Source organism: Ischnura elegans, chromosome 1 (genome assembly GCF_921293095.1).
Source record: "Ischnura elegans chromosome 1, ioIscEleg1.1, whole genome shotgun sequence".
Lineage (NCBI taxonomy): Eukaryota > Metazoa > Arthropoda > Insecta > Odonata > Coenagrionidae > Ischnura > Ischnura elegans.
The window spans coordinates 50,674,235-50,692,092 of NC_060246.1; the positions used below are offsets into that span (position 1 = coordinate 50,674,235).

The following is a 17,858-nucleotide window of genomic DNA, read 5'->3' on the forward strand; positions in this document are numbered from 1 at the left end:
TTCCCGGTTCAGGTGAACTTTTTTCCATGTGTTTTCGGCCTTCATTCCATCTCCACGCCACAGTGTGTCATCGTCTTGCATTTATGTTTCTATCTCTTTCTTTCAATTTCTATTATGTGTTATTATGATTGTATATTCGCCTGTGGCGACCTGTGTGAATGTGAATTTGAAATGTATATGACCTATATGGTTCGTTTCCTCTTCTTGGGATCAGCGTTCCCCGAAACGCATGTTCTATATCTATCCTGCTGTGTGTGTGATTGTGACCATCTTTAATTCCATTTCTTCTTCTGTCCGCGTTGAATTCTTCGTTCGTGGCGGGACCTACGCCCAGAGCCATCTCTTGGCCAAATGATAGGGCTAGACCTCGGGGGATTTGGTGTATAAACCCCCGCCGAAAACACTGGAGATTAGATTAGCCTGGATAGCTCGGTGGTCTGAGCATCTGCCCGGAAAGCAGAAGGTCCGTGGTTCGATTCCCGGTTCAGGTGAACTTTTTTCCATGTGTTTTCGGCCTTCATTCCATCTCCACGCCACAGTGTGTCATCGTCTTGCATTTATGTTTCTATCTCTTTCTTTCAATTTCTATTATGTGTTATTATGATTGTATATTCGCCTGTGGCGACCTGTGTGAATGTGAATTTTATATATATATATATAGATGCATTTCAGTCCGCTTCATTTATGATATGATGTTTGATAGTTAGGTAAGTAGTAAAGCTAGCATAAAAAGTATGTACATGGTTGCATCTTTTAAGGGCATATTTCATTTTATTGCCATCGCAGAGCCCAGATTTTTTCTGAAGGTGGGATAGGTTTGTGCAAATAATTACCGAAATCTTGGAATTTCTGCTCATCAAGAAGTATATACACATAAAATTTTAATGAAGGTGATTCAATCTACTGGTTAGCCCATCTTCATTGGCATTTTCCCACAAAGCAATGACTTTTGACAATCAAACCAGATGATTTGCCTTAACATAATGCTTCGCTCCCCCAGGCCAACACCAGGCACTTAAATTTTAAAGCTAAGTAGATGCATGCGGAAAAATATGAAAATCTGGCAGGAATTCCTTGGTGAATGACTCCAACAACATAACACTGACAAAACTGCCAAACTCTGGAGGAACTGACAGATTTTAAGTCCAGTTCTGTTAAAAATAAACTTGTAGTTCTGTTAACGATAACCATTAGAGATGGGTAAAAAAGCAGATTTCTTGAACTCGAATCTCGAATTCAAATATTAAATCATTGCTCGAATATTCAAATACCTCGAATTTCAAATACCTCGAATACTAGAATTGCACAAAGCATATTAAACATACGCTTCTTCTTCTATTTCACTTGATGAATGTATAAATAAAAAGAAATACAGTGGAACCTCCATCTATCGTTTTTCAAGGGGATGGACGAAAAAAACGATGAATGCTGGAATGTTTGACTAGGTTACCCATGCAGCCGGAAATCCAGGATTTTGGCGAGTAATTGTGATTTCCTTTAAAGGACTCAAACAGTAATTTAGCTGATAGATGGAATATTTTAATTTTATGGAAGAAATATGGGTATATAGTTGATTCAACTAACATCTCTCTCAAATATCCTAAGGGGACACACCACCTCACGAAAAAATGATTGCATGCCGTCTCGGCATTTACACTGCTACGATGGATTTCTGTCTGATGTATAGTGGTCTTATCTACCAAACGCCATTTCAGCAGCACACTCATCTGATACTCGGCTTCATCCAACTTCTTATTTTCAATAGGTAGCTCGCTTTACCCCCACTCCTACTGTCAAGTGTTAGCGGACAATCCGAGGCATTTTGCAAAATACACGTGCTTCTCCGCCGGATTTTCTTCAATTATTTTCGGTCCATCTTTGGAAGTTCTCACGAGATAAGCAGATGAATTCGAATTGCTATCAGGGAGAAACCAAATATCCTGAGAAAATATCCCTTAGTCAGTGACTGTGACAATAGAGATTTATAGCATAACTCATAAATTGTAACTTGATATATGTTTTCGGAAAAAAATACCTCATCAACTTCCGTGAAGCTCAGCTACGAGGATATCGAGTTTTGCCAGAATGCTAACTGTAAGTCTCCGTCGTATTTGGAAATTTATTTCCTGGCGTAAAAAGCTTAAATAAAGTCAGAAATACGTCCTGTTTGGTCTTATTTCTTATTAAATTACGCACACGTTACTAATCTTTCAATCCAATAAAGGTGTAATATCAATTGACGAAAGTTATTGTTACACTACTTTTGGGCTAATAGATGACTCATGCAGCAGTTGACCTCCAGAATGGCAAACTTCGAAGCAGGTAGGCAGTAAAAGGTCAGTGGGGGATAAAAAAGGAAGGGTGAAATACGATTCTATTATTCTCCTGTAACTTAATATTTTCTTTTGAAGCTTTTGATTTATGGCCTTCGTAATACGAACCCTGTGCGAGCTGGGGCCTTTTGTTTGATTTTGGAGAGGAGGAAAGCATTGGAGGAGGGGCCGAGGGCTGATGGATGGAAGGGGTAGCGGATTTTGGGAATTGTCCTACATAGTTACTATCCCACGGCCCTGAGGTTCTCCTGATGGGGATTTTCGGATTTTTTCACCCGATCATTTTCGGTTCCCCATGTAGAACTCTTTTCGCCGCTCTAATTTGCGAATTTCATGTAATTCGTCAACTTGCTTAAAACGGTGCTGCATGCACTAAATGACTATAGTTCTCTACATTTTTCCGAGTCAACTACTGATGACTTGTGTGCGACAGTGTATGGTGCGAAATTCTAAGTATTCGAGGAATTCGAGTTCGTACCTTTAGCATTATTATTTGAGATCTCGAATATCGAATACTCTCTAGTATTTGAGTATTCGCGGATACTATTCGCACATCTCCAGTCACCATCAACATGATAAAAACCTCCGCTCAACAAAATTTTTTTGCGGTCCTATGAAGTTGTCGGAGTGTATGTTATTAACAAAATAAGTCCTTTTCGTATATGTATAATGTGGTTGCAACGCCTGGGTGGTGTTCGAAAAGGTGTTGCCAACGTTGCATTTATGTTTGATGTAACTATATTTTGTTCTTGGTGTAAGTGTATGCTATAACCTCTTTTGAATAAAAGGTTTTTCCTGCGTGTGCTAACAGAAGTTTGCTATAAAGATGTCTGACTGTAATACAAGATGCCCTCCAGCCCCATATTGACATGCAACACTTAGCAGCTAACTTTCTCTTTCTGCCTTCCTTACCCATCCTCTGAATGCTGAAGGATGGGCAGGTGACATCAGGAGACAAAGCCACTGAGTGAAGGGTTGGGCGCATTGAAATGGTACATAATAGGAAGGATGGTCTTCCTTTGCACTTTTTGCATCTTCCATTTAGTTAGGTATGTATTGGGCATTGGCATTGATGTAAGTCTGGGAAATAAAGATTGATGCAATGGACTGGGGATAACATAAGAACATAAAGATGAATACATATTTAGATTAGATCAGTAGCCTTAGTGATACAATGGCAGTACATTTTACTCTATAATTCACACACTTTGCACACTCTTTCAAAACTGAGCACTCATTTAAAACACATACAAATGGAATTTTAACTCACTCTGTTTTCATACAATATCACCATTGGAAGTCTGCTTGGTGAATACTGTTGAGAATGAACTGGTGACTGATATGACTGCTTCTCTCCATTCAACCACACGCTAAATGCATGAAATAATCTGTGGGTAGAAAAAATATATATTAAAAGAGATAAACATAAGGCATAAATATAGAAAGGAAGAAAGCTCTGGAAGTCTAGGAAGATAGAAATGGAAGAAATGTTATGGAGGAAAGGCAACAGTTACCTACACTATGCCAAAAATGACCCTTGCCCAAAACCAACTCCAGGGCCAGTGGCACAGTAGACACTTGTTATTACATAGTTCACAAGACCAAAAATTCAGGAGTATGGATTAATGAACTTTATATGACATGTCTTTTCAGAAACATAAGAAACATATCACATTTTTTGTGTAATATTCATCAAATCTTCATGGTTTAACACAATTTCAATCTTAGGGTCATTAATCTATATACATACACCCATGCCTCACATAGTACAATTTCGATATAGCGCAAATTCGTTCCTCGGAGAATTATCACAACGCAGTGTAGCCTAATCAAAAAACTTCAATGCTTCCATGATAAAACGTGAACTTGCGATAAGTACACACAAAATTTCTATCATTTTACGCATATTTAGAGATCCTGTGTGAATAATCCTAGAGCTTCCATTCCACAAGTCTCCCTCCTCAGGCCACTTCATTTCGCTGATTCCTAGCACTTCGATATTAAATCTTATATTTCCACTAGAGATGTGCAAATAGTATCCGCGAATACTCAAATACTAGAAAGTATTCGATATCTTGAATAATTATTGCTGAAGATACAATCTCGAATACTTTGAATTTCCCGCCATACACTATCGCACACAAGTCATTGGTGCTATACTGATCCTGTTATGTATATATTAAGATATGCCCCCATCCCCCCTCAGACGCTTAAAAAATAGACAAGATTTTTAATACCGTTATTGTACTATCGTTTTATTTTATGTATTATGAGCCTCACTGATTAAATATCACATTAATAACCTTCATATTAAGATAAAGATAATATTTCGTACAGTAATTGTTATACGTTGCTTCTAATGTCAAATATGAGTAGACCGTTTGCCACCCCCCCCCCCCCAGAAAAAATCTTAGATCCGCCCTTGATTTCAGCTACACATACACTGTCAAATTAAGGGATAAAGAGGTAGACCATTCCATTAGCTTCGAAAAAATTTACAACCTAAATAAGTTTTAAAGGAAGGACCCCTCAAGAAATAATTGTTCCAATAAATATATATCCTGAAGAGAAAGAGATTTATCAGCATCAGTCATCTTGAGAAGGAAGATATTCCTATCCTATCTGATACACACAAAAAAGTAAGCCCCCATCTTAACTTCCTTATAATAATTATAATTCATCCCTTTCAAATCTCGGACACTTCCTTTCAAGAGCCCTTCAAGGTCCACTAATCTATTGGAAACTTTATCCTCTCAACCAAACCAAACTGCTTTTGTGAAACATTCACTGTTTACCCAGAAATTCTAAAATTCTATGGCACACTACAGCAAAGCTTGGTGATTTGCAATACTGTGGATGCTTTGGATCCTGCAGTGCTAGTATCAAACTTCATAACTATGTTTTTTCGATGCTGTTGGGTAAACAACATAGGTTCATAATTTTGTAATATTAATATTAACAATATCATTTCTTTTACCAGCTGTTTACATAACCCTTTCGTCTGAACCATGACTATAATTTGTGACAGCGAAAACTTCAAAATAATGGTGCTCGTTCTGTTTTCGTCATATTTCACATGACTTGCTGTATTCGAAGACAGCTTTGAAATTTCCATCAAAATAATGATTTACATAGGAAACATAAGATGGAAAGTTAGCCAGGCGAGGATTGATGAAGTAGAGAATAATGGCTCTAAGACTTATCTAAAATAGTACATGCATACTTGATTTCAATACAGAAGGAAACCACTTAGCATGGCTTGATTTGTATCCTCCTTCTCAATTCATTTTTTTTATTGATCCCCTGAACTATTATTTCTTTGAATTTTCCTACATTTATACTATTGCTGAAGATACCAAGAGAATGAAAAAAAGAGTTTTACTGTAATCAACCAAAATTGCAGTATAAATGCAGTCTAATTTCCATGCAGCATTTGTTATATCAAAAATTTTTCTTCCAAAAAAGGATTCTCTGAAGAAAAGTACTTCCATACCTGGAACAATGCCTGTGCCACAATGATGTATCATGATCATCCAATGATTCAGCCTCTCGAGAGTACCATTCAGCAGATTCAATCAATTTTTTTTTCAATTGAGCGAGTAGTGCAGTAAAGGATGATCCTTCAAAAAGCATACAGGAACTTTGCTCGGAACAGCTGAAACAATCAAATAATAAAATAATACTAACATCCATTTCATCATAACATTTTATATAGGTATATCATAGAGTCAGCTGCGTGGCGTTCTGCTGTTTATTTATTTGGTTGTATTACAAATAGAAGTACTATCTCATTATCCTAACATAAAAAAATATACACTTAATAGATTAAACACTGACCACAAACTTACATTAAAAAGACTGGACACACAAATATTGACCACTAAATGACTGAATTAGTACTGATCCTACCACTGAACTTATATACCATGAATGAGATAACTGTTGAAACTAATGAAAGGTCATAACTGCATTAATGTACTTTGCATTTAGTGTACCCCTAAGTTTTTGGACCAACTTAACCCAATATTATATCTCAAAAGAAGCAGAAAATATAAGGAGGCTGTTGTGAATAGTACCTAGTACATAACACAATTAAATATTGTGGGGCATGGATGACACAAGAATCATGTGATAAGCATTTTAATATATGGGCTGCATTAGCCTCTGAATTGTCTTAGATTGATAGGCATGGAAAATGTTTAGTTGATTCTGCTAGTTGAGAAAAAAATATAGGAGAAGCAGTGGTCAAAATTAAAATGGGGTAACACAAGCTATAAGTATTGAACTTGACCTCTTTCTCCTTCCTCATAAGTATCACTGGAATAAAATATTAAGAAAAATACATACTAATATTTTACAATTCATACAACTGTAACGAGCATATATTTGTTAACAGACAACATTCCCCACAACAAGGGGCATTTTGTCATTATGAGCTCACTCCACTATTGTTGCACTCTCTGAGCTTTCAGGTTCTATTATTATGCAATGGGAAACATGAATTTGATGCTCTCGGGAAAATTTTAACAGTCCGACCTACAAATCATCATTTTGAGTGAATCATACGAACCTCTTGTAGGTACATGGTTCAGCAACATAACTTCCTTTTTTAAAATGTGTGCCATGGAATCGGTTGATGCAGTAGCAGAGTGCTAGTGGTCTCGTTTGAATGGCATGACTACATAATCTCTCGATCGTACAAAGCAGGATATCACATAATTTTTGATAATACGTAGCAAATTTGTGGTACCAGCAAAAAGCCTACATTAAATACATGGCGCTATTAAAAAATATGAAGTTTCAAAAATAAGAAATGTTTTGAAATTGCAAGCATTGGTCTCAGTCCCCGGGAGCAAATGGAATTTGTTTACACAAGCAACGGCAAAAATATTGTCAACAAAACAAGTTGTGTCAGTGAAAGAACCAAAAAAATCAGTGCTTCTGACTGTAGTGCATCAAGTGTGAAATCATAAATCATAGTGCAGCTTTGGAGGGAAAGGTTTCGCCTATAAACTTACGGTGGCAATCGAGGGGAGTTGAGACCCCCTAAAGAGATGAAACTGACTTCAGACAAAAGCCTCATTCTTCTAGTTTTAGTATGAGTTTCAAACATTCACATATATGAAACGGTAAAGGAGCAGTGGGCGATTGCATGTCGAAAGATACAAAAGTTGATTTTTCTGCCATTTTGAATTTTTTTGGGGGGTTCCATGGGGAAAGTCGGGGTTCTCAGATTTTTCTCCGGATTAATTTCAGTCCCCCACCATCAGTAAAAATTTCATCCTCCCATCCCATCGAGAAGTGGTCAGGAATTTGTATATGGCAGTGGTTCTGCTGCCGACCCCGCAACCTCCCCATCGCACTGACAGCCATCGTCTCCAGGGATTGGCACCTCCCCGAGGATTTGTCGCCGCCTGCTGCAGACCCCGCCCTGGAAGGGTTCCATGACCTGCCACAGATTCTGCCGACGATGCCACTAGGCCACATACGTTCAGGGCACAACATTCTTTCATTCAACATTCAACAACAGGGCAGGGCCACCCCATCCTTGATGGTGCAAAACTCGCGAAGAACAACCCTGCTGTAGTCAGCCGTGTGGTTGCAGTCCAAGCAAGTTTAACTCTATGTGTGAGGCCATATTGTGATGGTCCATAGGGAGTCACTGTATAAAATAACACTTGGTATCGCTGCCTAGGTGGTAGCCTTATTTCCAGGGCAGTTGGGGCGGGAGGTTGAGCTTGAAAGGGGTCTAGTGGTTTTTTTGTGGTGGAGATGCAGCTCGAAGAACTTGGGCGTGAACCTTCTGACATCTGGCATCCACCCCTCCCTTCATGGCGCAAAACTCACAAAGAACACCCTTCCTTTCAGTATGACGCAATATGTTGGTGATGACCACCTCATTGATGGTACCTGTTCCTTACCATTTCGGTGCAAATCCGGCATGAAATCAGCAAGCGGCATCTGAGATTTGATGAATCCAGATGAGAACATGGTCACCAGGATGGAAATCCAGGAGAGGTTCCTAAGGGGAGGCGTATTTCTGTAGGTACCACTCCTGATTCTCCTGTACTATCCTAGCCCATTCTTCGGCTCTTGGTGGGGGCCTGGTGTCATCTTCTATTCTCTCCCGGTGGGGTGAATGCCCATTACCCTGGTCCCTTTATATTTCTCGTGAACAACACCTCTGCTGGTGAGAATTGTGTTGCCGCATTGGGTCATCGTCTCATTGAGAAAGGATGGCCGGAACATGTTTGTCACACTCTCCTTGCTTATCTTCTACACTTAACCATAATCGCCGCTTTATGTCCTGATTCCTTCTCTCTGTAAGATTCGCCTGTAGGTGGTGCATAGGGGTCTAACAAAAGAAAATCACACCAAACAAGGTCTATTTTTGAAATTTTTTAAGCATGTAAAGCATAGAAATAGTTTCCCCGTGATAAATTAAAAATCGAAGTGCCAAGGGGATTAGAAATGGATAGAGCCAGGAGTTGTATAGCCAAAGAAACCTTCACTGACTTCATGTTAAATCACCTTAGAGCAATGGAAGATATTCTCTCCCTCTCCTTCTTGCCAGCTCCCCTCAATTCATGCGACCTGCCCTCCTGGTCCCCAAATTTTTAAACAAGCTGATAGCATGAGTCCCACATGTATTGTGTTCTTTGTTGACAACCAATAACTTTTCACTATAAATGTTGTATGATTTCAAGAATACAAGTGCACACCAAATATAAAAAAGAATGAGTCCAAATATGGTGCATTTCCAACATAATTTAACTCTGTTATTCATGGTTCCGTCACTTTTATTTATCGATTTATCAAAGAAACATGAGTTCCTATATTAGACTGCACCCAAAAAGCGATGAGAAGTTTTTACTACAACAGCATAATTTTGCTTTTATTGGCATAATAATATTTATATAATTTCTACTGATGCATCCAATGATGAAAGTAAAAAGGATGACATGCAATAATTAGAAAACGTAGATATGTGCACATTAAATTGTATTTTACACGTTAGTAGACATATAATTGTGTGTCTTATACTTTCAATTTTCTTTCATATATCACACTTTTGAAATGGACAGATGGCGAATTTTAAAAAAAATTCTGACTCAATCTAGTAAGACAGTTTTCGGATTCAGCGCACAACAATATATGGTACCCCATCAATAGAATTTGAAAAACATGGTAGAACCTTAAGAATGCAGGCTTGTGTTAATAGCGTTAGATCCAAACAAGACGAGACAGACTGGAAACTCAAACAGCACAAATCACTTAGCTCGCACATTTCTGCCTACAAAGATATTATTCACAAAATTTCAAGTTCTTACATGTCCCCAGGTCCCTCGTCCGTATTTTTACCAGTGCCTCCCTGCTAGGAAGGTAGAGAACCAAGAGAACACTCTCCATCATCACCACATACCCTCCCATGCTTTTGCAGCCTTCCCTTCCTATTGCTGAGCAGATGAGTCGTTCTAGTACCCTCTATTCGCCGCTAGCAATGCCTTTCGATGGGTCATGTTTTTATCATTATTATTATTTAATTTATCACCTTACACCTCTAAATATCTCGGTTTTAATGGTTACATTAGACTCGTAACTTAGCTAGAATTCTTTTATTGCGACAAACTTGGAAACATTTGAAAGGAAATCATTGGTGGTTCTGTCCCATAGCATGCCACTGACACAATGGCTAAACCCTGACATCATGGATAAATTTTCCAATTAACTCTCACTTAGTACTAGAAAAAGGAAAATAACTCTATTTGAAGAGTTTAGATATAAATTCAAGTTCCACCATTCTTTCATTTAACCCAGACCTGCCGAAATATAATGCAAGTCAGTTTTGATCATTGTGCCACATGAGCAATGAAATTTCCAGCTGAGATGTAAACACTGCTGCTGCTACCCACAGAGATGTGCCATAAGCTTGACAGACAATGCTTGCTATTGTTGCAATCATACAGAATCACTAACAACTTTATTTGCATACCAGATGTAAGTTTTTTTAAGCCAAAATCAATTCAGGAGGCTTTTTACCACATCATACAGGAATCACTTTGCCAGGGTGATGCAAATAATTGATGTAGCAAAATTCTAGGAAGCCTACCATTCTATAGGCACAAATTTTATTAATTAAGATGTCAGGATTGATATCTATAAAAGCAAAATTAAATTAATAAAGGCAAGAGTACACTATTAAAAAGTACCTGTAATGAATTGAAATATTACATACTCATGTACGATGGTGAAACTTGAGAATCCTACAGAGGTTACTTCATATGATATTAAGCCGATGTCCCACAGTCAAATTTGCATCAAATTTTTGGACCAAAAATTTTGATGCAAACATTTGTATGCAACGGGACGGGTGTGTCCCACGATGCATCTCATTTGGACCAAAAACAAAAAAATAACCATATTTATGTAAACAAATTTGGAAGCTTGTGGAAGTGAAGGATTCTGTCTTTTTAGCAGGTGAAATTGTCTGAAAAAGCCTCTTGAACATTAAAGAGGTGAAAAAAAGAAAACAGAAGGAATGCTGAACTTGGCCTTGGCTAGAAAGGGGGTATGAAAGCAATTGGAATAAGCGTGGTAAACATGTTGGAGAAGGAGTTGGTCGCTGATGTACCCGTATATTATTGATAATAATTGACGATAAGTGAGGATATTTTCATGTCCCTTATCAGCAAGGTTGAGGGCAGAATAAAACGCAAGGATACAAATGTGAGGTAGTTTATTCCCTAGAGGAAAATGTTATTAATAAATGATGGACATTGTGGTTGAGAAGATGTTATGAATAGTGCTGTAAACTGCATTTAAATCACATTTTTTCTCTCCTAATCTAGCAGTTGCTAAAATAAGGTCCTTATCCTATAATCATAGTGACAGAATCGGGCAGCTGTCGTGTTTCACAGGTATAATAGTCATTTCATATTAGTCATTTCTCCAGCTGCTCACTCGCTCAGATTGCAAGCCCTCCACTAAGCTAACCTGTAGAATTCAGCCTCGATACCATAAGTAAATCTTTCATTCTTTCCAAAATATCCCTCCTTGTATTGCAATTCTAAAGATCATTTCCTTCATATTAACGATCAACTTATTATTACGGATTTCCTTGTTGAGAGTTTCCATCGCCTATCGAGACCAAACTAAACCTTTTAGTATTCCATACAGTACTTATGAAAAAACTCAACCGGTTTCGATCTTTTCATCCGGTTTTGATCTTTTCAGGTCTTTATCTAGAGGTTTACGATAATGATAATGACCTGAAAAGGTGGAAACCGGTTGGTTTTTTAATTCCTACAGTGTGGAATACTACAAAGTTTATTTTTGTATCCATAATATACATATATATTTATTAATTGAAATGCTCATGCAGACAATAAATAAGTTTAACCTATGTGGCCTGTGTGTCAGCGCTTGGCGATGCTTTTTTGTTAAAGGCCCTGTGATTGGTTGGTTTCATCCAATTGGATGAAAATTTGGAACCTGTCTTATCCATTTGGACAAAACGGTGTTTTGTACAAACGATAGGACCAAAAGCCAGTTGGATGAAATTTTGACCGTGGGACAGGGTGCGTGTCAGTTGCATCAAATTTTGATGCAAATTTGACCATGGGACATCAGCTTTACAAACTACGTAAAGAGACTTACCTAAACAATTTGCTGTAGATGGAGAAAAATCGCACCCAAATGAGCAGCAGTGCAGGGTGACCTAATGGAGTATCCAATGCTTGTCTTGCCCAGCGATAAATACAAAGGTAAGCTGCAGGAAAGGGTAGTACTCCCAGAGTTTGACATGCATTCTAATTCAAGAACGAAGCATTTAAAATATTAGAATCAAAACTGTTGTTAACAGATAATTATAACTAAAGCAATTATTAGGTCATGATTAAAAAAATAGAGATGAGAACTGAGAACATGTAGCTTACTGCTGAAAATGAGTATCGATGATTTGAAAATTGTATCATATGACCAACTGTACATTCAGATTTTGAATGAACCTTTTGACCATGAGAGAACTGATTGAATGACATCCACATGAAGCTGCTAAAAGTTCATTTTTTAAACATTTTAAAGTTGAACAAAGGTGGGATACTGCATCAAAATAATTTTATGTATACTTAATAATTTAAGCAAGATATGTATTAGCTTAACAATGAGACAAAATTATGGCTCTATGATAAATGGGTGGAAAAATATAAGCAATTTTATAATTAAGAGCACATATTTTAGACAAAATTGTAATTTAAAAATTAAAGATACACATGTATATACATTCCAATTATTTTGCAACAAAACCACAAAGGGACCTTAAGTTTGAGGTGAATATACACTCATACAGAACTTATAATCAAAATGTTTGACACTAAGGATCTAACAACCATTTAATTGAGGAGAAATGACCTATAAATTAATAATAATATAGAAAAATCAGATACTGTAGTAGCCAAAGTAAGTAAAGAGCCAGCATGTACTTCGAAAATAGAGAAGTCTACCATTTTGAATTTTTTTGGGAGATATGAAGATGAAAAGTTGCTTTTTCACCAAATTTTAGTACAGCACACTCCCGAATATCCCGCCTAATGATGGGGAGACGCAGCATGAATAATTGGAATAAAACCAATCCAAACTTTCACTTCAATATCATTTAATTTTCATAATTCATATAAATCAAACGATTAAATATTATTTATGCACATCGTCTGTTATTTTAGAATGCTTTCCAAAATCATTAAGAGCTTTCTTTTCCCAACCGTGATCTATTTAGTGGCGAAAAGTGCTTGTACTCGCATTCCTATTGCTTTGTATCATACCAGGTGTCCGAAAACCGCGTATCCGTGGCTGCAAGATTATGAATTCAGAAAAGTGGTTAAGTGGTTTCCACAAATGCTTCAAAACCACTGTGCTACGTCGGAAACTACACTGTCAGGCACCACGCCGGGTAGTCACGTCTCGCACAAGTTGTCCAGGATGTAACTGCTGCGGGATGCAGATCCATGATCATTGTGCACGATCGCGCTACAGGAAGCCAGGACTTATAGAAAATAGTCTACGCAGGCGAGTGCCCTGCTATGACTCATGCTATCTCTACTTCAACTTCCCTCACTGCCTTCACTTCCACTATTCCCTTTCTCTTTAGTTTGACCTTGACTCGTCACGGCGTAAACATGCCTGAGTGCGATGAAATATCCAGTTCCCTTGGGCCATATGCAAAGGCATGCGAGGCCACGGCAATAACAGCAAATTTTCTGAATGAAATATGCAATTAAAGATCGTAAATGACATTTTTCTTAATTTAGAATTGATTAAACAATGAAGAATCTTCAAATATAAATTAACATTTTTTTCCCATGGCTGATTGTCATCAGCACTGCTAGGGCAGACGTCCAAGTATACTTTAAACTAGAGATGTGCGAATAGTATCCGCGAATACTCGAATACCTCGAATACTAGAAAGTATTCGATATTCGAGATTTCGAATAGTTATGCGAAAAGTACCGCCTCGAATACCTCGAATACTTTGAATTTCGCGTCATACACTGTCGCACGCACGTCGTTGGTAGTGACTCAGAAAAATGTAGAGAACTGTAGTCATTTAGTGCTCGCAGCGCCGTTTTACGCAAGTTGACGAATTGCATCAAATTCGTGGATTTTAGCGTCAACTTGCGTGTTCGACGAGGGGAACCGAAAATAGTCGGGTGAAAAAATCCGAAAATCCCCGATTCCCCCCACCAGGAGAAACTCAGTGCCGTGGGATAGCAACCTTAGGGCATTTCCCACGATCCTCTATCCCCCTCCATTCAGCACTCGCCTCAACCACTCTGATGCTTTCCTCTTCTCCGAAATCAAACAAAAGGTCCCAGCTCGTGCAGGGATCGCATTACGAAGACCCCTGCTTCGAAAAAATATCGAGTTACGAGAGCAATATAAATGTGTTTCACGCCCTCCCCCCTTTTCTCACCCACTGACCTTTTTCTGGCTACCTGCTTCGAAGTTCCCCATTTCTGGAGGTCAACTGCTGTGTGAGTACCGTGGGATACTTAGCGCATTTCCCAAGGTCCGGTATCCCTCTCCATTCAGCACTAGCCCCCCCTCTGAGGCTTTCCTCTTCTTTAAAATAAAAAAAGGTCACAGCTCGCGCACGGATCATATTACGAAGACCTTAGCTTCGAAAAAATACGCGAGAACAATAGAAACGTGTTTCGGGCCCTTCCTTTCCTCCCCCACTGACCTTTTTTTTCCTACCAGCTTCGAAGTTCCCCATTTCTGTGGAGGTCAACCGCTGCATGAGTCATCTATTAGCACAAAGGGTGTCTAAGAATGACTTTCGTCAATTGATGTTACACCTTTATTGAATTGAAATATTAGTAATGTGCGCGTAATTTCAAAAAGAATAAGACCAAACACGACGTATTTCTGAGTTTATTTAAGCATTTTACGCAAAGAAATAAATGTCAGAATATGACGGAGACTTAGCATTCTGGCGAAACTCGATATGAGCAGCAGAGCTTCTCGGAAGTTGATGCGGTATTTTTTTCCGAAAACATATATCAAGTTTCTCCCTGATAGCAATTCCAATTCATCTTCTTATCTCGTGAGAAATCCCAAAGATGGACTGAAAATAATTGAAGAAAATCCGGTGGGAAAGAGCTTGTATTTTGCAAAATGCCTCAGATTGTCAGCTAGCACTTGGCAGCAGGAGTGGGGGTAAAGCGATGTTAGTTGAATTAATTATATGCCCAATTGTTTCCATAAAATTAAATTATTCATTAATCAGCTAAATTCCTGTTCGAATCATTTTAAGGAAATCAAAATTACTCCCCAAAATCTTGTGTTGCCTGCTGCATAGGCAACCGAGTCAAACATTCCAGCATTCATCATTTAGTATTCGAGGTATTCGAAATTCGAGGTATTCGAATATTCGAGCTATGATTTAATATTCGAATTCGAGAAATCTGCTATTCGACCCATCTCTACTTTAAACATTCTTTGTCAGCAAGTACATATGTAAAATAATTCCATTTTACGAAGGGAATTCTCATAGAAATAATAAGTCCGGTATAGCCTTGCATTAAAACGTAAATATCCTAGTGCTTTTGCGTCATTTTTATATTTTTATGAAGATCGCAGAAAACATCGAAAAAGTATTAAACTCATGCACAGACAAGCCCGCAACATGGATAAACCACAGCTGGATAATCGGGAGACTGCTGTAATTATAAAATTATGTCTTAATGATATTTCTTTAAAAGGCCCTTATTGTGGTCATTCACTCAGACCCAAAAGAGCGATTCATTAGTGGAATTTGGTAGATGGAAGGGAAAGATAAATTACAAAAATTAAAAAATATTCTCCAATTAGCCATTTAACCTTAGTTTGAAAATGTTACACAAAAGTTTCCATCAAATCTTCATGAGTTGATGAGATCATTGGAGTTCTGATTCATTTGCTCATTATGATACAAACATTCATAGAGAGAAGGAATTGCCCACAATTATGTAAACAACAACAAACCACGCGAGGCCCATGCACATGGTCAAGGAATTGCTGAGAAGCAAAGACCCTCTACGCAAGGGCTCATCACTAAATCTACTTATATGAAAAAGGGTTGAGTATGCTGATTTTTCAGTGCCAATAAACTTGAGGAGAAGGTGAAGCTTCAAAAAATAGAAAAATATGATCTCTTAACTTTTCAAAATCACAACAAACAATAATTAAAATGATTAAAAAACCTTTTCCATTATTGAATAGAGTTTACCCAAAAGGTGGTCCATACCTTTTTACTTTAAACCATAACATTAAATAAACTATTTACACATGTTCAACATATATAAAAATAAGTAGGTAATTGAAATTTTTATCATTCAGTAAGCTCATATTATGGATTAAAGAATAAATAAATTTTCATTCTAATTCAGAGCCAAATAAGTTGATAACTTGAGAATTAATTGTAATTAATTCTCAGGTTACCTTCATGAGCACCCGAAACTTTAACGGTAGCCGTGTGAATTATAAACCTTATCGGAAAATGAAAGTTAAATTGGGCAGGCTACTGGGAGAAAATATAGCAGATAAATTGAGAGGTATGTTTGATGATTTTGTGGTTGGATATAATGAAGAAAAGAAATTGAATTCAATAAAATCAAGGATAAAACCCATCAGTAAATTAAATATTTACCTTGATAATTGTATCCAAAGAAAAACTCCCCAAGGAATAAATAGCTGTTCTATACTCTATTTGGAGTTGGTCCCAAAGGAAGCTTTCGTGTACTTCTTCAACTTCAAGAGCAGCCAACACAAACCATGGCATACTTGAGTATGAGCTCTGAGCCATATGTGAAAATGGACGTGGGGTACCAGGTGCAGGTCCTCGGGCCAGCAAGTTCATTATAGATGATAGTGTCCCAGTGGATGTTTGAACATGCAGCATGTTTTGCTGAAATTCCAGAACATATAATGATGATAAAAAATTAATCAATATGAAATTTAAAAAAATTCTGATTATCAAAAACTTAAAGAGCATTTTATCCTCCAAATGTCTTTTAGACAGGGATGGTAGATAGGGATCAGATACATCGGATCCAAAGTCCTGGAAGTCATCGGATCTGGATCTAAAATTTTAAATTGTAGCTACATTGAATGCAATGTCCCAACCACCACCGATGGATATGAGTGGAAAGAGTTCCGATCCTTTCTTCGAATACACCATTGCACTGCGATGCTTGTCCTACTCATGATCTATCTTGTTCAAAAGCTCTCGCAGGGGTCACATAGCAGAATTCCAGCCATGGAAAATAAACAAGGCAAATTACGATGGCACATAGCGTGAATCTTCCCAAGAGATTGAACAATCATTGGGGAATCTCAGCATTGTAGTGTAATAATTACGTCAAAAGTAACTACATCGGAGATTTCAGAAAACCATCCTCGGCCGTCCATCAGCCCATGCCTCTGTTGTTTTTTTTTGTTTCCGAAATCACACAGACCATAAATCATTGTCTTCTAAGGAAAATATCAAGTTACTCGTGAACAGTTGAAGCGTGTTTCATCCCTACCCTGTCTCACCAACTGACCTTTTCTGGCCTACCTGTTTCAATTCTCCATTTCTAGATGACAAATGCTTGGTGAGTGACTTTCTGGGCCCGAAGATGTCTCAATAGCTTCAGAAATTGGATGACATGCACAAGATTAAAAAAGAATGAGAACAAACGTGATGCATTTTTGATGATATTTCTGTTTTTTTCAGCTCTAATTGATTGCTACTATCGTATTTCTCCAAATATAGTCCCCCCCCCCTAATTTTGAGGCTTCAGTTTCAGAAAAAGTTAAAAAAATGCATTCGAATATTGTCCCCCCCCTTTACTTTTACCATGGGCATTTTTGGAAAAAAAGGGGGGACTGTATTCAGACATACACGGTATATTTTCTACTTACAATTAAACTATACTAATATGCAACATTGTCCAAACAGCACAATTTTCAAAGAAACAAGCGTAGCATTATCCCTCAAACAAGTAG

The 17,858-nt window shown here is 37.8% G+C and overlaps 1 protein-coding gene across 1 annotated transcript in view; it reads right to left on the minus strand.

The window, feature by feature from the left end:
• Positions 1-17,858, minus strand: part of LOC124159956 (ectopic P granules protein 5 homolog) — a 160,691-nt gene that overhangs the window by 91,359 nt on the left and 51,474 nt on the right. The window contains exons 13-16 of the mRNA XM_046535784.1: positions 16,519-16,776; positions 11,991-12,142; positions 5,827-5,988; positions 3,604-3,721 (exon numbers count right to left, since the gene is read on the minus strand). Of these exons, the coding sequence (XP_046391740.1) occupies positions 3,604-3,721; positions 5,827-5,988; positions 11,991-12,142; positions 16,519-16,776 (690 nt within the window). The remainder of the gene's footprint in view (positions 1-3,603; positions 3,722-5,826; positions 5,989-11,990; positions 12,143-16,518; positions 16,777-17,858) is intronic.